Below are 23947 nucleotides of genomic sequence, written 5' to 3'. Positions count from 1 at the left end.
GCGTAAGATTATCGAAAGAATATGACTTAATATACATTATGTAATCGTATGTAATCCAACTGAAACACTTATCAAAAATAAGATCCAAGTGTCTATCAAAATTTCGGCGTTTTTCAAGCACGAAGATTTAAAATAAGGCTAAGTTTAACCACTATTTTATTCTGAGTAGATTACATACCCAACATCATCTTACCTCTAGGATATCTATCATAGAATTATTATTACGTATTATTATTGTTGAACTAAATATAAGAATATAAAGATTGCATTCATTACTTTTCTTCGTCCATAGTTTTGTGCTTTATTTTTTATTAAATATAATTTTCTTTAAAATATGAATAGACACAAACATATCAGTAAAATATCATCTTCTTGGCTTCTCTTGCCTTAATTAAATCTTTGTTCTTAAGTAATTCTTGAAGGATCTTCAAGCTTGAAGAATCTTTCAGGTATTGTGGAATTAACACGTTTCTATAAAGAAGAACGCAAAAATCCACTTAATGTTATACAACATAGTAGCATTTAAATTAACTCATACACTGTAAGCATTTATTATGGCTTTTTTATGCTAGAGTAATAATACTGTGGTTATTATGGATTATAAATTATAATTAACGGTCTACAAAGGTTTACGAGTTATTATTCATTATTTTTAATTTATAATTGTCCTTTAAAATGATCTTTCTTTTATAATTAGAAACATGCATTTTCTTACCGTTGACTAATTTCCAGACATTTTTAAGACATTAAACAATTATATATTTTAAATTAAATATTATTCTATTTAATGTAAACCTGTCATGGCGTGGCTAAACCTACATACTTGAGAGAAATTCTGTAAAATTAGTTCTCAAAGATCTGTGCAGCCTACTAATACTGCGCATTTGGCCAGCGTGGTGGACCATGGTTTAAATCATCATTTTGATCAGAGACTCGTGCCCAACAGGGGGACAATAGAGGGTTGATGAAGATCACAATGATTATACCATTTTATACATAAATAAAAGAAAACACATTAAATATAATTTTACTTGTATCGTTCTTTCTAAAGCTGAACAAATTTAATATGGTACTTCGAAAACGCTTATGTACATGTACCTACTAAGATTATAATGTAATTTATAATAATTTATAATAAACCAGAAGTTATCCATAAATTGATTAGTGTAAAGTTTAATTAGTTCCGTTCGTCACGGTTGAATATCACCACGTGGTGCAATTAAAACTACATTAAAGAAACTTCCAAGCCATTCCTATTAATTTCCTCGTGTATAATAATAATAAATAATAATTTATATCATTTTCCAATCGCATTCTAGTGATCAGACTATAACAAGAGCTCCTGGTTTAAATCTGAGATAATACGATAATTTAGAATTTTTATGAAAGGTCTTACCTTAGAAAAACATAGAAACGAAAGTCGTACATAGAAAAGACGCAACCTTTATTATTTTCTAGAAGCAACTCCCGGGATGTTAGTTGGAAGTAGTGTATGAAATTCTTGCGGTTTTTAAAATGAAGTACGGTGTATTACTCTTTATAATGAAAAAAAGAATTATTTAAATCGGTCCACTAACGGCGGAGTAATTCGTGTATATACATAAAAAAAAAGATACCGGCCGAATTGATAACCACCTCCTTTTTGAAGTCGGTTAAAAAATACTAATTTCACACAAAATCGCAATCGTTGAAACACTATTTTGACCCAAACGAAATCGTTACTTTAAGTCAGTCATCATCGTTTAAAAATAATCTTAAATATTATAAGGTATATCGTCTGTAATTCAACTCACATCGTAGATGAAGCTACCCGCGGAGCTATCGCGCGGGTGACACCTCACCCGGAGCCGTGACGTCACGCGCTATCTACGCACGTCTGCCGACTAATGCCACTTCATGATCATTTGTTGCATTCTGTCCGTCTGTCCTGATCATCAATATTAAGTTAATAAGTAATATTTTAAAGTATGTACTACTTTGTGGGTGACAGCTCACCCGGACTTTAGTAATCGTCACCCTTTGTTTAGATATTTATATAAATGAATAGCAGAAATATTACTTTTTGTTTTTTGTCTGTAATTTTGTGCAAATAAGTATTTATAAAATGCTCTAATGATTAATATAAAGTTAAAGTAAAAGTAATTAATTCTTTATTGATACCATGCAGCTGAATGTTTCATTATTGTGCTGATGTCATCCTCTTCTTATCAATACTAAGAACTTTTTTATCATCCTTGGAAATCTATTACAGCAACGTATTTATCGCTTGAATCTTAATTGTCTAATCGGCATGTTTTTTTTTATACCTACTGATGTCATCGACATTTTTATCATTATTAACAGATTTTAATCTGTTTTAGAAATAAATGTAATTTTACTTTGAATCTGAATTGTCTAATCATCAATAATATACGAGATAAAAAAATATCGATATTTTTAATATGTACTGTTATTTGAATTATCAATTCTTGTATACCTTTTAACAAAATATAAATTGTACTATAACTTTATTCCCGTTGTACCATTTTCAAATATATTTATTTTTTGCATATAAATAAAATATAATATAATAATATAAAAACACCAGTCTAGAATAGAAATCCATAGTGGGTGATATTTTATTAGAACGTTTTTTAGAGTATTCTCTCCACATATTGCGATGGTTCAATCATAGTTGTTTTTATATTACAATGCAGATTTGTTGAATATATGTTTTATCATGTAACGTGCATTGGAACTCAGGTGAGAGTCGTTAGAGTGTGTTAAGTGTTGAAATTCTACTACAATGATTGAGACTTCAATGAAACAACGTAGATGTGGTTCGTGTGCTCTCGGCACGTTCGTCTCTCGCCGCTACCGGGGTAGGACTGACTGACGGGTGGCGTTTATTATACGAACAGAGGGTAGGACAATATATCTTATTGTGCAACCGATTGGTAGAATGTCACACATTGAGGCGGTGATTTTCCATATAATATATAAGTAAAAATAAATAGTAGGCCGGAACAGCCATAACCACACGATATAAGAAGTCGATCGTATAAATTGAATATCAGCGGGTTATCGGCGGGTCGGGGGCCGGCGATAGCGCGCCGCTGAGCCGCGCTGCCGTCGTATAGATTAATGTGCTTTATAAATATTTACCGCTAGGGCTGCCGTGTCATCGGAAACTTTCTAGCGTTTATTTTATTTTACCGATTAAATTGTTATTTACTCCAGTGAGGGATTCTACAGGTGGGTTTCACCTGTAGGGGAAAGGTTGATTCTCAATAGTGGGTTAAAAAAGGGTTGCAGTTACAGCCATGTAGATTTACGGGTATTGTCAATTGCTACATTAAATGCACGTTGATAGTAAACGGATAATAATAAATAAATCTTAATATCATTAATTAAAGTTTTCATTGTAATTTAATATTAAAAATTACAAGTACATTTTATTTATAAATGACATTATGGGAATAATACAAAAGTATTATTAACATTGGACTCTTGTGTTTTGTTTAAAATAAAACAAGTTTATTTTTGTTTAATTTTTGTTTATTTTATTTGATGTTAAAAATAATTTATTTTTCAATTATGTAACCATCTATTAGAACCTTTAAATGTGGAGAGTATAAAACTTGTTATAAAACTGTCAGTATTGATTACTGTTTCTGACCTGCGGGTCTGTTTACATCCCAATTATGTGTTAATGACATGGCGATATCAGGGTTCAGGGTTCCCTTTAGGGTTGCATTGTTTGAACTAAAAGTATATCATTATAAAACATATAGATGTGTTTGGGAGCGTTATACAAGCATCTCAGTGGAGTCAAATGTTGTTAGACAATCCAATTTCCAGTGTTGCGCACGCGTGGTTAACTTTCAGCGTGTTTTCCCTCTATTATAACTTGTATGAGATATTGTATATAAAGCTTAATCTTGCCTTCCTGACGTAATTTGCCCTGAAGGCTAAATGCGGCAAAGGTAGTAGTGACATGACATGATTAAAGTTGAAATTCATAGAGTACAACCTGTACAACGCTCACTGAGTGAATTTCACACTGTTAGGATTTTTATAAAGAATACCTACTCAGGTTTTTGATGATGACTTTCGTTTACCGTTAAAGCAAGTAATAATTGCGTTATAACACGCACATTACATAAAAGATAAAGGGTTTGGCCTTAGCTTTTAATTGTAATCTCACATCCAGGGTGAATTTTTCAAACGGGCTTTCAGGGCCAAATCCGAAACTATGTATAAGGATTAGCGGAAAATGTTGAAAGGAGTCACGAGGCCAATTTTGATAAAAACTATAACTGCATCAATACTTTTTTTTTAATTCTTTTTCCCTAGCCGAATCGAACGAGCTCATTTAGAAAAAAAATCATTTCTATATTAATCCACTATCTGATAGTGTCGGTTATAAGGATCAAATTCTGGGAAGTAATGATAATTGACAAACTAAAGGAAAAACCTCAGTTTTAAGAAAATACATATTTTTCCTTATTAATTTGGCAGTTAAGTTCCCGCCATTCATTAATTTGTATATTTCGCGTTTATTTACAAATTTTTGTGGCCTAATTTTTCAAATCATTTTCGTTCGATTCCCGGCTAGGGAAACAGTTTTTTTTAAAAAAACGAATGATGTAGTTTTAGTTTTTATCAAAATCGGCCTCGTAACTCCTTTCAGTATTTTTCGCTAATCCTTATAGTTTTGGATTTGGCCCTGAAGGCCTACTTGAACAATTCACCCTGTATAATCGTCGTCGTCGCTAACCGTATCCGTCCGTCCGCAGAACAAGCAGGCGTACTTCCCGATCTTCGGCGAGCAGCACCCGCGGCCGCCGCGCTCGCGCCCCAAGGACGCGCAGGGCACCGTGCGCGCCTGCGCCGCCTGCCACCACCACCTGCTGCAGCAGTGGACCGCCTACCAGGTACACTACACACCGTGCACACACACACAAGGACGCGCAGGGCACCGTGCGCGCCTGCGCCGCCTGCCACCACCACCTGCTGCAGCAGTGGACCGCCTACCAGGTACACTACACACCGTGCACACACACACAAGGACGCGCAGGGCACCGTGCGCGCCTGCGCCGCCTGCCACCACCACCTGCTGCAGCAGTGGACCGCCTACCAGGTACACTACACACCGTGCACACACACACAAGGACGCGCAGGGCACCGTGCGCGCCTGCGCCGCCTGCCACCACCACCTGCTGCAGCAGTGGACCGCCTACCAGGTACACTACACACCGTGCACACACACACAAGGACGCGCAGGGCACCGTGCGCGCCTGCGCCGCCTGCCACCACCACCTGCTGCAGCAGTGGACCGCCTACCAGGTACACTACACACCGTGCACACACACACAAGGACGCGCAGGGCACCGTGCGCGCCTGCGCCGCCTGCCACCACCACCTGCTGCAGCAGTGGACCGCCTACCAGGTACACTACACACCGTGCACACACACACAAGGACGCGCAGGGCACCGTGCGCGCCTGCGCCGCCTGCCACCACCACCTGCTGCAGCAGTGGACCGCCTACCAGGTACACTACACACCGTGCACACGCGCGCACAGTGCACCGCCTACCAGGTACACTACACGCTGTACACACGCGCGCACAGTGTACCGCTTACCAGGTACACCAGCACACACACATACACGCGCGCTCGCGCTGTAGACCGCCTACCAGGTATGTACATACACGCGCACAGTGGACCGCCTTCCAGGTACACTACACACACACACACACACACACCCATGCACGCACAGTGGACCGCCTACTAGATGTATTCTGCGCCAAACTTCTAGTCCGCTCTGAAGTTGTTACGCGCATATGTAGTCATACAATCTGCTATGGCGACGCAAATTATTTTTATTTTGAAAGCGGACCAGCAGTTTTACGCGGACTATACAGCACTACACCATACACACACATACACACACACACTCACACATACACACACACACACACACACACACACATTGGACCGCCTACCGAGTACTCGACCACATACACGCATGTGTATACGCAGACACACAATGGACCACATACCGCTACAACATCACTGCAAACACGAATAATGAAATTAGCATTTACAAACAAACACACGCACTTACATACACAAACACACATTCACACACACAGATACAGCCGCATAGTAAAAAGCCCACCTAACCCTCACACATTTATACGTATATTATATGTGGACACAATAAATCATATATAAAAATATTATAAACTTATAAAAATACTACAATTTAAAGTAAATGACAAATTGGCTCCTAATTAAAATATTGCACACTTAAATCTGCATTAATCAAAAAAAATTATTTTAAAAAATATCGTTAAGTAAAATTAAGTCACAATTCGATTTAAACTAGAAACATATACTTATAATAATGAAGAAAGTAACTACAATGTTGCATTTAGAATCGGCACTACAGCGAAAGTCGCAACACTGAATGTTAACTGCATACTCCATTAGCAATACAAAGTATCATCTCTAAACTACGCACATGACCTACGACAACGTAACCACTATCTAATATTCATATGACTCTCCAATATCGTTCGTATCGTGTACTGTTAGATGCGATATTCCCGTGCGATATGCAGGTGCTAAGTGATCGTGACATTAAATATTATCTGCTCTAAGTATTAGAACAAATAATGTGTAATACATTGATCGTAGTGTTGAGCAAGATTGTCTTCAAGTATTTGTAAAGTATAAATGCGATTTATGTCAGTGTAAATTCCCAGGTATGCATTTTAATTTTTACAGTACAGGCTTGAGTATTATAACGTTTATCAAACTACTTATCCTTTGTAATAATCTTCCAAAAACTTACTGCAAGGTTACAAGTATACTGACGGAAAAAATGACAGAATAAAAAAGTAACAAATGGAAGTTTTTATTGTAGGAGGCCAGGAATCTTTTTGGGTACTCACGTCAGCCCACCAACTAATCTCACAAAATACAAACATTTAAAATTAAAACTAAAAAAAATATGATTCAAGTGCAGTAATATAAAAACATACACTGTAATTTATACATTACATATGTGTAGATTTCCATGTAATATTGTAATATTCGTCTGACTGTGATAATACAATTGCTTGCTCTAACCAGTTTACCTTATTTCAGCGATATGTGTGATGTTTTCTCTACAGCATGTGCTATGGTCATTATATAGCGAGCGCTAACAAGCGGCCGTCAGCTCGACTGCTGGACACGAATGCAATATTGTATTGCACCTTGTTATTGCACCTCACGTCTAATTTCGATGGCACGATTCTGTCGTGTGTCCTTTTACGAATAATCGGCGCCTGTTTGGCTTGAGTGACGTTTAATGTAACGAGAATGTCGCGCGCAGAGCGGAAAGCGTTTTTCAGAGTGAGAATTCGGGAAACGTTATTCTTCCGTCTATTTTTTTTTAATATAAAGCTCATGAGACAGCTTTTGTGCGGCTATGTAGCTGCCGCGGTTACGGAGACGTCCACTTTAACAGAAGACGATCGCTAGTCGGAAGATCGATATAAATAATCCACCGTTACAGTGTTACAGCAGGCAATCACGCACGATGCGGAAATAAATCGCGTCGTGAAAACGGCGACAGTCATTTGCGTACATTTTCATATTTCTACGTTAGTTTTCACCGTCATTGATAAACGTTGGAATCGACTATTTTTTCTATTTAGTGTAAAATGTGTATAATAACATAAAGTTTATTGGCTGATGTACATATATCACATTAATTGCCTATATTTTATATTGTTGGTTTATAAACATATTTATCTCATCACCGTTACTTATGGAAAATATGGTTTTCATCTTATTAATCTTATCGTCAATTGTCAACAATCAAAATAGAGTTGTATATTGTATAATAAACGAATATTTTGTTTATTTAAATTTTGATCATTAGATCTCGCAGGTTTGCACGCAGCCTTATAATATCCTTGTAGCAACACATCGGTAAACGTCTATGTGGTATGTATTATGACATTGTCGAAATGATCAAGCCATTAGTGGATTTTAGTATGTTGCTAAGTTATCTAAAAAGTAAAGATATAAATAGAAATCTCATGATTTGCACAATGCATAGTGTATATGTTAAATGGTTGGTTTACTCGAGTTATTGTAACCGCAAATTATATATGTAATGTCTGGATTTTCTCATGTGTATTAGTATGTAAAATGGTAACGTTCTCAACGGTTGGTGTGTGGAAATTATTGCGTTTTCCTTTTATTCAATTACGGGGTATTGGTTCGTTCGCAGAAATACTTTAGAAAAATGATCATTACGTATGGTAAATACAGCTTTGTACTACACTTAGAGTATATTTGCTAACATTGTATAAAATCGTCAGACATAAATTATATAGATTATGTCTCAATTTTACCTCATCATTAAGGCAAATCAAAAGCCTAAATGCTAAAATGCATGTTTTGGATTTTAAGCTTAACGTATCTTAAACGTATTACATAAATTTCTAAACAAAACATAAAAAACTTAATCATGAATGTACTGTAATAATACTCAAACATGAATACCTCGGCACGCGGGGATCACGCGCGCGCTCGTTGTAACTTACGTATACGTGCGTCAACTGATCCGTCGCCGGGGGCTATCGGGCTCCACCAGTACGTACTTCGATACAACTCATGTATCATTAGGGTTCCGTAATCAAAGGGTAAAAACGGAAACATTTTACTACGCTGTCTGTCTGTTACAGGGCTCTTCTCTTAAAACGTAACAGATGGGCACTTGATTTTTTCAGTGTGTATATTGCTATGATCAGTATAAAAAAAATAAGAAATAATAAAAATAAAAGGTCGTCCCCCCACACATTAATATTTGAATCAGGAAAACAGTTTAAATTTGAAAAGCATTAATTAATATGGCTGCCATAACCAAAAAAAGTAACAAATACTTAAATACATTCTAAAATTTGTATAATGAAAATGGGATGATACGGAACCCTCAGTGTGTGAATTATTTTCGTACTTGTCCAATTATTTTTATAATCGTCTCTTTAACATTATCTGGAGTCGCCGCGGGTCGCCCCAAGGGCGGGATCATCGCCGCAACAGATAAAACAAAATTAACTCATCGTCACTAGAAATTTTACCGTTCACACACCACTTTGAACTTTACACCGACGCGATAAGTGTTAAGCATGTAAATATAATGTTTTAATTGGACGAACGATTGGATAGCAGTCTAGATTACGACTTATTTAATTGAGTACACGGTAATGATCGGGTTTCAGTTCTGCAGAATCTGCAAAGTATCCGCGTGGATTCATCTATTGCATCAGCTCAATTTATCTTACTACGGATCTTTTCCTTTATTTACAATATTTAGTACTTACAGATAAAATAATATTGAATATATTCTAGTGATAACAAAAGGGAAAACGTAATAAAAAGTTGATTAAATTCTACGATAAGAGGATTAACAAGTGTCATCCATCAACGGATCAAGAGAGCAAATACTCGAGTGTGTCGATGATAAGGATGACAGAAATGTGATTTCAACTCTCACCGACATTAGGTAAGGGTATCGAGCAAATTAACATACACCACAGTTTATTAAACAGTGTTTACGTAAAAAGTAAAAGGGAAATCGTCGAGGTGAAATTTGACATCGCAATACGCACCGCGACGTTCAGAGGTCTAATTGTATTGTCAAACAAACGTGTGTCTGTGCCCGCGCGGACTCTGCGCCGCGCCGCCGCCGCGACCGCACGCGCCGGAACTCCGTACTCCGTACTCGCGCGAACCGGACAACGTAACGCAGATAAACCGTACCGATACCGTATCAATCCGATAGTAACGTACGAAGGTGTGACGGATATTGCATGCGACCAGTGACAATGTTACGTTCGGCGCGCGGACGCGATGTGGTGCAAGCGTAGCTACATGGTGCCGGTGTTGAACGAGGTGTGTTGTTGAGTGTCGTGCGGTGTTGTGGAGTGCCATTGAAGTGTCTGTCGTTGCGTGTCGTGTAATCGGTGTGTTGTAGTTGTTGTTGTTGTTTGTAGCGTGTCGACGCGCGGAATGCGAAGCAGATGGTGATGTGTGGCAAGGAGATGTCGCAGGTGAACGGCAAGGTACAATACACGATGAGGATTAAGTTGTTAACGTTCATGAAACGTGGGGTGCATTTACATCTACATATATCGTACGTGTCAGACAGGATCCGTGGAAATATTAAATCATAACACTAACACGTTTAACACGCAAAGTAGCTCTTTTGCGTATTAGACTTTTATTAGTCTTTACAGTGACGATTTTTTTTTTAAATATATAAAAATGTATATATATATATTCCGTAACGCAACCGTGAAGATCCGGACCGTGCCTGTAAAACTATTATATAGAAAATATTATATTGTCTGACACGACACGATCAATGTCTGTACAAATAAATTGGCCTAAACGTTGATTATTCGGTCATCGATTCGTGGCGGCGTCTGAAAGTACTTACATTACTTGTTATCATATGTCTTAAGTGCAAAATGTATGGTAGTAAATAGTTAATGTAACGCATTTAGTGATATCTGTTGATGCCTTAACCCTTTTGCAATCTTTAGAAACTTAACCGTTCATTAATAAAAAGATAAAACACAATAGGCTCTTTCTTTTAGGAAGTCGGTAAAAACTAGATACATAATACATACTTAACATGAATGATCTATGACCTGACATTAAGCATATTAACGTAATAAAGGAATCGGATATGAATTATCTTAATCCTGACTAATTAGGGCGATTTAGATTAATTTAATAGTGTTGGAGAAATCCCTCGCGTATTCTTTATCGACATTCTTGTTATCGGCGACTAAACTGTGGAAACTAATTTCGAATGAAGTTGAGATAAACCTACTTAGAATTATTATGTTTTTTCTTTTGACACAACGCACAAATGCAAATAATGAATTACTAATACGTATACAATTTTCTCCATCGGCAACATGATCTGTTTTACTCAAAAACATACTCGTACTAACTTATATGTCATATTCGTTTTTAACTTCATACAAATGTAATATATTATGTATGTTAACAATCAGGCCAATGACATCGTATTTAAAAAGCATGTTTACACTTCAAATAAGGACTTGTCACAATGTTTATAAAATTCTACAATTTACGCAGTTGTAAAAATTTCAAATGTTGTTAGTAAATGCGTATATGTAGTGCTGTTGAAGTTATAAATTCCCTATTGATTGACTAACATTGTCATAATTAATTAACGTGGTCTAATACGTATAAGTGTTATATTCTTTGAGCTTAACTTACTTTACATTTGATGTTGATGAAGTATATAATCATTACTTACATTTGCAAGAATCCTTTACATAATAATAATCCACGTATGAGACACATTTTGAAATGTTTGCACCTTCATTAATAAGTAACGCAATGCAAACTATATATTATGTACTTATGAGAGAAGGTTTTATATGTTTGTTGTTTACATATAACTTAGGTACATAAACACGTTTTTATTCACACATACTTGTATTCGTGGTGTTCAGGTGATAGCGACGCCGGTGACGCACACCGTGCCGTACAAATTTAGTTTCTGTACTGTTTGCATAGGTGTCTGTGTGGTATTTGGTTAAGACCACCGAACGGCTGCCTGACGAACTCTACTCAAATAATTTGCTCTTGTGTCAATAAAAATTGTGATGTAAATATGTGCACAGTGATCTATATCGTGTCGGTGTTGATTTAGATTACAATTCTATAGGTGTAGTTGTGTTTGATTATACATACGAAGATGAAGATCGTCGGTAAATGTTAATAGTACTACACTCAAAGTTACTAGCACTAGAAACCCAAGAAGAATTATTAGAGCGTCTTTGTATTAACTGATGCGTTTGCGCGATTGCATCGCTGCTATGATATGCCCTAAATATGTATTGATGAGCAGATCCATTTAGAAAATAAATAGTAAAAACAAAATAAATAACACTGGTTATTCGCTTAATACAATAAAATGTTTAAAACCAAAAGTAAGTCCATCGTTCAAAGAGTACCGATAAAACTGCGGACCATGTTCGAGAGAAAATCATATATTGGGATTATCAAACTACAACATTAATTAAAAAGTTAGACTAAAGCCTTGATTAATAAAGTTAAAGTGTTAAACATTCTTATTTCTTTCTAGTTACCAAAATGTCTCAATTTCTACACGAAATAAGTTACCGTTGCTAAGAAGAAACGCTCCAATTTCCCAACAATGACTATGTTTATACAATGTAAACAATTATAAACACTTGCATCGAGTGGGTGAAGTGTTTCATCGTACTGATAAAAATAAGACCACTTTTGCCGTATCTAATCTCGTTGTATTTTAAGCTTTAGATTCCATATCGAAATTCATTCCATTGATCATAGATAAAGTGTTGCGTGTTGCACTTTGGATTATGTCGTTTCAATGTGGAATTATTAAGTGTAGTCATTCTCTTTCTAAAGTATTTTTGTTTTTTTTTTTTGAGTCATATATTTTTGTTTTTTTTTTCATATCTTTTATATCACTATCATTATCATACGATAAATACTAAGAAATAGCATTTTCCTCCTTTGATATGAATAATTTCTATAGAGTTAATTAAATTTAAGTTCAATACCGACTTTTCTTATGCACATACTTTCAATTTTGTGGTTTTGTTTGCATAAAACTCCTATTGTCTAACGTCCGTTATTAATAATCAATCTATGGATCTCTGTGGATTAAAGATAGTTTTGTTAAGGGAAATATTTTATATTGATTTCATTATTACTAACAGACGCTAATCTATTAGTTAGTTCATCCGTTATTACATAGTATAACTGAACTTCTTGATCCTGATGTATTTAAACCTTGTATTAATACAGAATGTGTAGTTAAGCTTTATTTCTTCTTAAATCAATTTAACTTTTAACACAAACAGTAATTACTGCAGTCATAATAACTTTGATACCATATATATTTACTTCTAACTTTGTATCATGTCTAAAATTACATCCGCCACGTGGAGTACGTTCACTTCAAACAATTATCTCCTTATCACCACTCAATCTGTTAAGCGTATCACTCCACTTAATTACACTTTTGTTATAAACTTGAACTCGCATACATTGTTGCGTTTAGATAATAGCGTCGAGAACTACGTTACACTCGTACATTCGATAATATCTGATCCCCGGCGACCTCTGACGATGATTTGCTGCTTAAGCAAAAGTCATCAGTGTTGACCTGTGGACCTCTCGTAACTTCGGTAAACATTTGTTTATATTAATTAAGGATATAGGTATCTGTCTTTGTGTACATAAATGTTGTCGCGTCTCTTAATTATCGTGTATGTTCTGAACGAGTTGACCGTTTGCAGTTCTATTCACATACTGTTTTCTTGATATGACATTTCATAGGTAATTTAATATCCGCTTTAGTTTAAATTGTTTATTAATAAAGTCCATTAGAATTATTTTGTCTCCATAATCATTGTAATTATTTAGTTTAATATTGATTAAACCTACTTCGAAGAGAAAAAAAAACCTCTAAATACAAAACGTATAATATTTTTTTAAAGAAATATATTATGATGATATTTTATATATTTTATAATAGCCGTCATTGACAAATGATAAATAATCATTATCCTCCTTCTGGGGCAATCGGGTAAACGTCTTCGTTGTTTTTTATCTGTAAGCATTTCAAGGAGGAAAACTTGTGACAAATAATACTTTGATTGTTAAATACACTTGATATGGATACAAAAGTGCCTCCGTGAGGCCAACACTTATTATATACATTATAATAAAACACATAATAATGTTGATAAAGCACGACCTGATAACCGCCACTCAAGACTCCAATTCTTCAGAATTTACTTTTTATACATCTACGTCTTATTGCAAAGAACTACTACTTATATTTTTTAATTATTCATGAACTTTCATACTTTATTAATAAATTGACGATTAAAGTAATAAGGTAAGATCCGACTGTCAAATTTAGGCAATTAGGCGTTGTCTAATTTGGAATGTCTATATATATATATATTTCTTATGTGCGTGTGTATGTCACTGAACTTATATATTTTTTTAATTCGTAAGTAGTTATAGAATCGAAAACTATGCATTTGATCAAGTGATGATCTTTAGCAAAGTTGTTGTCCAAGAGCCCACGAGGTTTTGGGAGTTGGTAAGACCAATTTTCGACAGATGGCACCACTGTCATTCCAATGCAGGTACAAATTTTCCGTTTTATGTATGTCATATTATTTCTTTAAAATGCGGGCGAAGCCGCGGGCACCACTAGTAAATTATATTTAGCTTTCAGTATTGCCATTTATATAAAGGATATCTTTATTGTAATTGTAATATTGATCTTATTATAATTAATTTATACACACGTAAATTTCAATTCGATTTAAAAATTAAACATTATATCACAACAGTCGATGACAAACGGTTATATTAATCCTTATCTAAACTGCGCAAAGGTTATTATTGGGCAGTAAAACTATTGATAAGTTGTCTTAGGTCACAGACACGGATGAGCTGTCATCCAGACGACACCGGTTACAACTAATATCGTGTGTTTACTGTCCGTATGTTATCCGAAATCCTTAATATTTGTTGTTCTCAGATAAGTGAGTACTTCTTTGTGAGTACAGTTTTTGATATTATTATCATGTGGGACAAGGATAGTTATTTTACGCGAATGAATAATCACTTATTAGTATAGACAGAATTGTGGCGCCAAAGTATGCCTTGAGATACCCCGTGTGTTATTGCTATAGGTACTTATGAAATGAAGATAAAAAGATAAATTACGAAGTTTCCGGCAAAATATATATTTTATATGATAAGTACTGAAATTCTACAATCATTATTTTAAACGGTATTAACCGATTGTATTTGATAATCGCAAAATATTAAGATAAAATAATGACTTCAACAATTATGCAGGTGAGACTACTCAAATGATACCATCTGTATAACTTTATGTTATCACCATTTCTTATCTATTAAAAGTCTGATATATGTTAAACTATATAAAGTAGGAATATAACAATTTGCTATCACTTGATATAATCCCCTGCAATACTAATTAATGAATATTGATCCTGATATCGTATTATCACGTGCATTTACCTAGACGTAGATTTAAATGATTAGTCTCACTTATGATTATCTTATCTGCTTTCTTATTTAATCTCAAGCCGCACAATCTTGTTGTTTTAATTACGCAAGATGAGTAATCTTATCTTTACATTTCTTTTATCAAACACTATCGCCTAAATTAGATTAATGTCTCTTCTAAGTTCTAATACATATCTAAGCTATCTTACTCTTGTGCTAATGTCAATTCATCTCTGAATATTACTTTAACTGTTTGGTCATTTGTCTACTACTGTTTCTAAATAAAGTTGAAGATCTTCATTACCCCAGTTTCCTGCTCTATTGGCCATCAAAACTATAGTAATTTTGATCTTCTCTATTTCCACTTTGCTATACCTTCGACTGTCTAATAATCTCCTGCCTAAAATTCTATAAAAAATAAGTTTTGACAAAAAAAGCTAATATAGTGCCAGTTGGTCATGTGAATAAAAATTAGAACAACAGGAAGACATAATTTTAATCAAATCTTGAACAGTAAACCGCAATACATCATCATATAGTAAATACATATTTATTTTAAGAAATGCAGCAATCACAGTACCATTACAGTTGATGTCTATATGCCCTTGGCTCGGGAAGATATCAGTTAATAGTCCATCTGAGCGGCTTATGTGTTTGTTTGTTTGCAATGAAAGTACATCGGTTGTCCTCGGCGACCCGGCGACCGGCGGCCCGATAGCCCGCGCGATAGCCCGGCCGGTGGGGTCGAGCTCAATACCACATGGCCGGAGATATAGGAACGGATCTATATTACAAAATATTATTAATAACACACGTATAAAAGTTTTCCATTACATAATTTTATTGTGATGTTGCTTTAAGAAGTGATTGTTCGATTTTTTTGTTTTATCTTCGTGAACCTTTAAAAGCGTTCGATAGTACTCGGTACACATTAACTATTCAAATATTTATATATACTAAAATTATTGTATTATAACGGCCGCTCCCCGAGCATGATCACCTAGCCCGGCGTGAGATCTCCCTTCGCCAAATTTGCTTTAAACATCATTATTTTTCATCGTATATTAAGAGGCACCTCTTAAGTAAGAACTTAAAAGGGGTACACTTTGGGCCATAAACATTTCTTTGTTTTTATCTTAACAATGTTTTGAATTGATGAAATCAAAATATATTTGCACTTGTTTTTGTTAATGCCGTTTGGCAATCGCGGCATCTCACAATATCTTTCGATAAAGTCCGATAAACTCTAAACTAAAGAAGTGAACTTTAGATATAGTCAAAGTAAGATTGATCGATGGACTTATTATTTAAAATTGTACATGCATTAAAATTGTACGCTTTATATGATGTTTAAAATTCTAAAGGAGTAAAATAGAAAGTAGCCAAAGAGGGTCCGTTATTTACATGGTGGCTACTGTCTATGGACGTCAGTAATCAATTGTAAATTGGATAAGAACCTTACCTGAGGTCGTTCACAGATGCATATGATTTGCTTCGCATATTTTTTCTTAAGCATCCCCTTCAAATCAGAATAAACAATAATGCTATTCTGTAATGAATTACTTATTACCAATAGTAATTAAAATTACTATTGGTCTTCCCTGCGGTTTTCGTCATGTCTTTTGTCCACCAGACGTGGAGGGCGACCTGTGCTCTGTACGTACCTATAAATGTCCCTTGGAAATCAAACAAACAAACAAACGCTTTCTACACTCACAGCCCCACACTAGGATTCCCTGTGTCGTGGGTGCCATGGACACACTCATAGACAAATACACAAACAACCAGACCCAGAAACAGAAATCTAAATTCGTCATTCAGATATCTGTCTGGCCGGGGATCGAACCGGGGACCCTTTTCGCGTCAGACCGGTATGGTGACCGCTCCGCCACGCAGGTCATCGCTGTTATATAATTATAATTATAAATCACATAATATTATTAAAAATATGTGTTCAAGTTGGTTAAAAAAGTAGATATCAATCTTTTTTATGAGTTTTATGTGTATAATAGTGAATATTGTGTGTGCTTTAAATACATTACACTTTTATTTTTATTTCATTATAAAAATAAGCATCATCTCAAGATGTCGCTATCTTTGAAAAAAGATTGTCTGAACTTAAGTGTCTACCTACAACTTGTATATTGACTATTTTATCGCCCCTTTCCATATATATATCTGGATTTAGGCATGTCTTTTATATCTTCGGGATTAAGAAAATTATTATCGGTCTTAAGATAAGCCTATCAGAGATTTGTAAAATGATGATCGTTATCATAAAAAAACCTTTGCACTTGCTCTATGTATTGTATCAATTTCATTATTATCAGCAGTTTAAATTTTATCTTGTTTGCTATCAATGGTATCCATCAATTGATATAAAACACAAAAGCGTCCAGTCGTGGCTATTAGGATTATGTTGATAAAATAAGTCCGATATTAACGAGTCATGATCGATGATATGAATGTAGTGGATTTCTTTGTCGTTTTACAACGGCCGTATTCTATCACCTATTTAGATTCCTAAATAGGTGATAGAATACGGCCGTTGTAAAACACAATCAATGTCTGTAAATGAATATTTACAGACATTGAATGTAAATGAATATTTACAGACATTGAATGTGCCAGACACGCTGTTGCAGATAAAATAATATTAGTCTATCTATCATAGTGGGGTCGCGCAAGATGCCACAGCCTTAGACTGTGCCGATGCTCGGCCAGTAAAATAGTAGGAAAACAGGAAAGTAATCAACATTTTGTTTGCTGGCGAACAGTGATTTATTAAAGAAATCTTAGATGATAATTAACACAATAATTTCTATTATTTTCTAAAAACTTTTTGATGAACTGGTAAATGGTAGCAGACACGATACGCTGAAAGTTTGTAGAATTTTGTAAATGGGGTCTTATTGCCTGATGTTTTATTACGGGTAGATGTGTATATACTTATATTTACACTTATTTATATTTATATTGACACAATAAATTTAATTTATTAATTAATTTAAATACTCTTGTAGAACTAGGTACTCATCTCTAAGACTGAGATTAGTGATAGTATTGACTATGTCAGTATTTAGAATGACCGTTGTATGTTATTTGTGAGTATAATATATTCATTAATATTATTAATACGATAACTGCATTTGATACAGACGTTGCATCCTTTATTATGATATTTTTTCGCACATAATTTAACCATAATTTTTTATGTAAATTGTAATGGACTATTATATAATGTTTTCTTATGAGAATAAAACAAAATAAAGATTTGTACACCGGATCAACCGGTAGAGTATGCTGATTGCAATTATTATGTATGTACAGTACAACTTCAGAAACGCATGCTTTTACAAATACATATAATATAAATGAATTAATAATGAACCCGTGTGTTCTACGTTCGTGTGCAGATGCGCGGCGTGGCGGCGCACGAGCGCGTGTACACGCTGCGCACGCGGCCGCCGTCGCTGCTGCCGCCGTCGCCGCTGAGCCTCGCGTCGTCGGGCGACAAGTCCCTCGCGGCGCACGCGCACTCGCCGTCGCTGGAGCGGCCGCCCAGCCAGACCACCGCCAGCTTCGTGTGCTACGTGTGCGGCGTGCCCGCGCCCAGCTCGCAGCTCCGGCTCGTGTACTGCTGCGCGAACCCCGAGCGGGAACCCTACTACCCGTTCATCACGACGCTCAAGCCCCACCCGGACGCCAGTCCCATCAGCCCGCAAGGTGAACACGTCACTCTTTTACCTCACTTCTAGGCATGAATCGATCAGAATAAAAAAAGTATAACTCGATCACTTAGATCACAGCTTACTGCAAAGACCAAATACACAATGCATTCTAAGGAATTCCACGACAACATCAAACCATATGTAGCATAAATATACCTTAAGACTATAACTAAAGAGTATACATATATAATTGTCTATCAAAAGGAACTTTTATTTGATCATAAACAATAGTATTCAATTATTTAATGCATGTCCTGTAGATTTCCGAACAACTATTGCGTATAATCACATTTATCTGACCGATTACGCTGCATACCTATTTTTTGGGAAATGCCCATCTATTTAAACCTAATTATCTTTAAAATCGAATTGAAAGATATAAAGACTCGATAATTAAATATAGACAGCACGATTATCGATATTCCTTATCGATAAAACCCAAATTATCGATAAGTCATGCGGTGAATTTGAGGAAATAAATGCACATATCATTGTCTAGGTCGATGCAAACATGACAATGATAGTGGATAGAATTTACGTTGTTAACTGTGATAACCGATCAGTTAATCAGACATATTTAAGCGTAGCGAATGCGTGACAAAGATATTGGTATCTGGTAGAACTGTTTTATGTTTTATCTGAAGTCGGTTATGTATATTCAAGGTTTACCACCTCACCAAGGTCTCCTTGTCCACGTGTTGTTATGAAGAGTTGCTTTGTTATTGGAACTAATCCCACATTCAAAATTTCAATTCCATTGAATAGGAACAAGTGGTTCTAATTCAACCACAATACACAAGCAAGCTAATAAATTGACAATGCAAGTTAAATAAAATGTTATATTAAAAATAGCAAAAGAACATTTCATCCGCCTAATGGTAAGAGGCTGCTGCCCATGGATATCTATGACCATATAGAACAAGGATATTTCCTAAAGTCGATCAAAAATGCGTTATCACTCTTGAAGATGGCTTCGTGTGTAAGTCAGCAAGCGATCACCCTTCCATTGAATCGAGAAAGCTATTAATGAGCTTTTGTGCTAATTTTGCCTCCTCGGCGAATCACTCTTATTAATTATCATGTATACTTTGTGTTTGTCAGGTATGGTGCAGATCTGTGCTTCGTGCTACAAGAGCATCCCGCTAAAGTACCCCGCCTACAGCGAGAATGGCGAGCCCAACGCCGCGCACAACAACTCGCACACGAATAATATTAGGTTGGTCTTGTCACATTTTAGATGTCGAATAATAACGAATATGTAAACGGCTCACACCAATATACGGACAAATAATACATTAAGTTGCGCCAAAAATTGATAATGCGTGGAGTATCGAATACAAACGAGAAAATTATGTACACATCATTCGCCTGTTCGCCTGTTTTCGGCAAGTACTAAACGTTTTATGATATTTTACGATTAATTGGCGTGGTTTCAACCCACCTGACGATGCTTCGTTTTAAGGTGGAACACTTTCCCTGTAGGACGGTATGGTATCGTGGCGGTATGGTATGATATGGTGACGTATCTATGTTGCAGAGGGGATTTTTGGGGTTGCTTGAGCCCATTTGTTTTTATGACTGCATAAAATCTGCGTCTGTTTTCCTTCGTACAATTCCCTGTACCTGTCCCTTCACGATTATGTTACGTGTGTCCAGGTTCAAGCCGTACGACATGAAGAGCTCGAGCGCGGGCAAGCGGCCCGCCGCCGCGCTCGCCGCCAGCCCGCACTCGCAGATCGTCTCCGGCGAGAACGGCATGGGGCTCTACAGGTAATATTGTCATCTCATACTGAAGATGCAGCAGCCAACCACCATGCAGCCCACCTGATGGGAGGTCGCCCTTGTCGCATATGGACATATGTAATCGATCCCAGATAGTATTAGCCCAGTAGATAGGTTTTATCTCAGGTCGACCACAGATTCGCGAATACCCCTGAGGACAAAAGCGTGTAACGCGCGTTTTAATCAATTTATCAAATTATCACATTTTTATAAGAGTGGAATGTAGTTTATACTTTTGTAAATGAATTTCATAATAATAGGGACCATTCGTTCAGATAGTATCAGTTAAAAAAATTAATCTCATAGTTTATTTCTTAGGTTTTACTTAGTAAGTGTTGATCCTCCTCTGATCGATCCTCTCGTACCGAGCGTTTACATCATAAAAGACACCCACTGTACAAATTTCATATGTTTCGATTTATACATCAGTCAGTCATCTTTATATGTAATGATAAATAGATATACTATTATAGAACTATAGATATACGAAACACTAATTTAAATTGGATCAATTACACGATTATTTTTATGGATACAATTTCACTTACTGAGTATTATGATAATAAAAGTAATTTATAGTTGTATGACTTATAGGTCCGATTGGCTCAGTGCAGGTCGACGACTTACGATACTGTAATATAATGCTGTTATGTATTAATTATTTTATAATATTTGTGGAAATAGCAGATAGTGCATTCGATAAGGGAAGGTGAATTAGGGCAATCATTATATTAGTAATCTGTACTTATAAAAATATTATTATATTTTATGATATTATTATTTTATTTGAATGATATAATGTACCAAATTAAATGATGTTTGGTAAAAGTAGGTTGATAAAATTTATTTATATTTATATGATAATAGGATAATAGGTGTTAATTTTTTGTTCATTGAATAATATGATATACAACTTTAATTTATTGAAATTATGTTACTTTAGGCGCGCCAAAAGGGAAAAAGTATTAGATGAAACGATTTTTGTAACGGATGCAGTTACGATATACGACAATAATTAAATTATAACTTTAATTACGACTGTGGAGGATAGTGTTTATTAATCGTATGTATGTCCCATTCTTTGGTGTGTCTTTAGCCCATACGACTTGACGGTTTTCAACATGTTTAGTCGTTAGATTGGTCTAAATTGTAAGGAGTAAAATAGTCTAACATTTTAATCAGTCGGGTTTTTGTTTTAATGATAATTACTAGTAACGTGCGAATCGTCTTACATAGTGACTGACATGGTGATCTTTGTTTCAGATGTTACGTGTGCGCGGGGCTGTTCCCGCAGCAGTCGATGGAGTGGCTGTCGACGACGGCGGAGTACATGAACTCGCACGCGATGCACTTCCCGTGCCTGGCGGCGGGGGGCGGCGCGGGGGCGGGGCCGGGCGGCGCGGGGGCGGGGCCGGGCGGCGCCGGGGGCGGGGCCGCGCGCGGGGGGCGGGTGCTGGCGTGCTCGCGCTGCGTGCGGCACCTGGCGCGCCAGTGGGAGATGATGGACGCGGAGCGAGTGCCGCTCGAGCATAGGAGGTATGACGCTGACGGAGTTACGCTTTCTACACTCACCATAGATAAGTATAGATTAGGGGTGTGCGAATATCGTTCGAATCGAATCGAATCGAATATCAATATTCGATTCGAAATTCGAATCGAATAATTCGAATTTTCGAATTATTCGAAATTCTTCGAATAATTCGAAAAATTTCGAATATCTAGTCTAGAAGCATGAATTTCAGGTAATTTTTTGAAGTGCCGTAAAAAAAGGCAATCAATATTTTTACCATCCATTTTTTTATAAGTTATTTATTAACATTACAAGAATAGGATCATCCCCAAATTTCAATTTTTACTACTTTTAAAAAATTCGAAAAAGTCAAAAAAAAAGTACAAAAACAATTTTTTTATTCAAGCAGTCGCCATTTTGTGAAAAAATTATAAAGTATATTGATTATTGACTGTTAAATTTTTATTCGAAAATTGAAAATAAGAAACCCTGAAAAAATCGAATTATTCAAAAAATTTCGGATTATTCGAAAATTTTCGAATTATTCGAAAATTTTCGAATTATTCGAAATTTTTCGAATTATTCGGGAACTTTCGAATAATTCGAATTTTCGAATTATTCGATTCGAATTTCGAATCGAATATTAATATTCGATTCGGAACGAATAATTCGTAAGTTCGAATTATTCGCACACCCCTAGTATAGATGTCTCAAGGTGGTAGATCCCTTTGTGGTTCGACTCCGGCGGCACCACCGCCACACCTATTTCTGCCTAATAACAGCCGTGTTAGGCGCTGCTGTGTTCCGTTTTGAAGGGTGTGGTAAGGTAGACATACTTTTTCGAGGCGCTCCAGCTTAGTCTTTAGGGGTAGCAGCGCATCTGTGGCCGACCTCAGGTAGGAATGTCTAATCCTATCTGGAGTTGATTACAGATGTCCATGGGCGGCAGCCACTTACCATCAGATGCACTGCATGCTCGTCTGCTACTCCCCTATTATAAAAAAAAATCTCGAGAACACATTGTATGTAATGTCACTCTACTATGAACTATATTTGTTACAGATATAACATACCTTCGCCCCTACCGTCGAACTCGTCGCTAAACGGCGAGCGAGTCATCCCCACACCCCCCTCCACCACCTCGGATAGAACTGTTGCTAGTAATAGTGGTAAGTTTATACACGTTTGTATCATCATCATCAACTCATTACTGTCCCACTACTGGGCACGGGACTCCTCTCAGAATGAGAAGGATTAGGCCATAGTCCACCGCGCTGGCCAAGTGCGTATTGGTAGACTTCACATACCTATATGTGCTTCACATACCTATATGTATGCAGTACATTTGTATGCAATATCAATTATTTAACTGTACCTTTAATAATGTTTTATTTGCTAATGTTCCCATTAAGTATTTTATTTTTTTCATTCCCATTAAGTATATTACTTTTCTTTTTTATTAATTCCTTATAAAAAAACTCATGGAAAATATCTGAAACAATGTTAATGCCACTTTTATAGTCTTTAGCGGACTTGTGAACATTAATAAATGTTCTACATATTTTATTATTTTACGTGTTCGAAAATATAAAATAACGTGTAGTCAGTATTGTAATTCGTGTGTGTGTTTGTCGGCAGCGTGTACGTCGATATACTGTTTCCTGTGCGGGCTGCATTCGGACTTCACGCTGGCGCGGATCCTGTACGGCCAACCGCAAGGAAACGCGCCGTACTTCCCCTGTCTACTCACGCATCAGGTAATAACAATATATATAGCTAAATGGAA

At 36.1% G+C, this 23947-nt stretch overlaps 1 protein-coding gene across 1 annotated transcript in view; it reads left to right on the top strand.

Annotated features, from left to right (window-relative positions):
- The window catches only part of px (MAP7 domain-containing protein plexus), a 147465-nt gene that overhangs the window by 81762 nt on the left and 41756 nt on the right, over window positions 1-23947 (top strand). The window contains exons 8-14 of the mRNA XM_073091811.1: window positions 4779-4916; window positions 18555-18864; window positions 19971-20085; window positions 20526-20639; window positions 21915-22187; window positions 23224-23330; window positions 23800-23918. Coding sequence (XP_072947912.1) covers window positions 4779-4916; window positions 18555-18864; window positions 19971-20085; window positions 20526-20639; window positions 21915-22187; window positions 23224-23330; window positions 23800-23918 — 1176 coding nt within the window. The remainder of the gene's footprint in view (window positions 1-4778; window positions 4917-18554; window positions 18865-19970; window positions 20086-20525; window positions 20640-21914; window positions 22188-23223; window positions 23331-23799; window positions 23919-23947) is intronic.

Source organism: Epargyreus clarus, unplaced genomic scaffold, assembly GCF_041222505.1.
Source record: "Epargyreus clarus isolate Ecla_fem2 unplaced genomic scaffold, WU_Ecla_fem_2.2 ptg000035l, whole genome shotgun sequence".
Taxonomy (NCBI): domain Eukaryota; kingdom Metazoa; phylum Arthropoda; class Insecta; order Lepidoptera; family Hesperiidae; genus Epargyreus; species Epargyreus clarus.
Note: the sequence above shows the minus strand (reverse complement) of the source record. Positions and strands in the feature narration are given on the sequence as shown.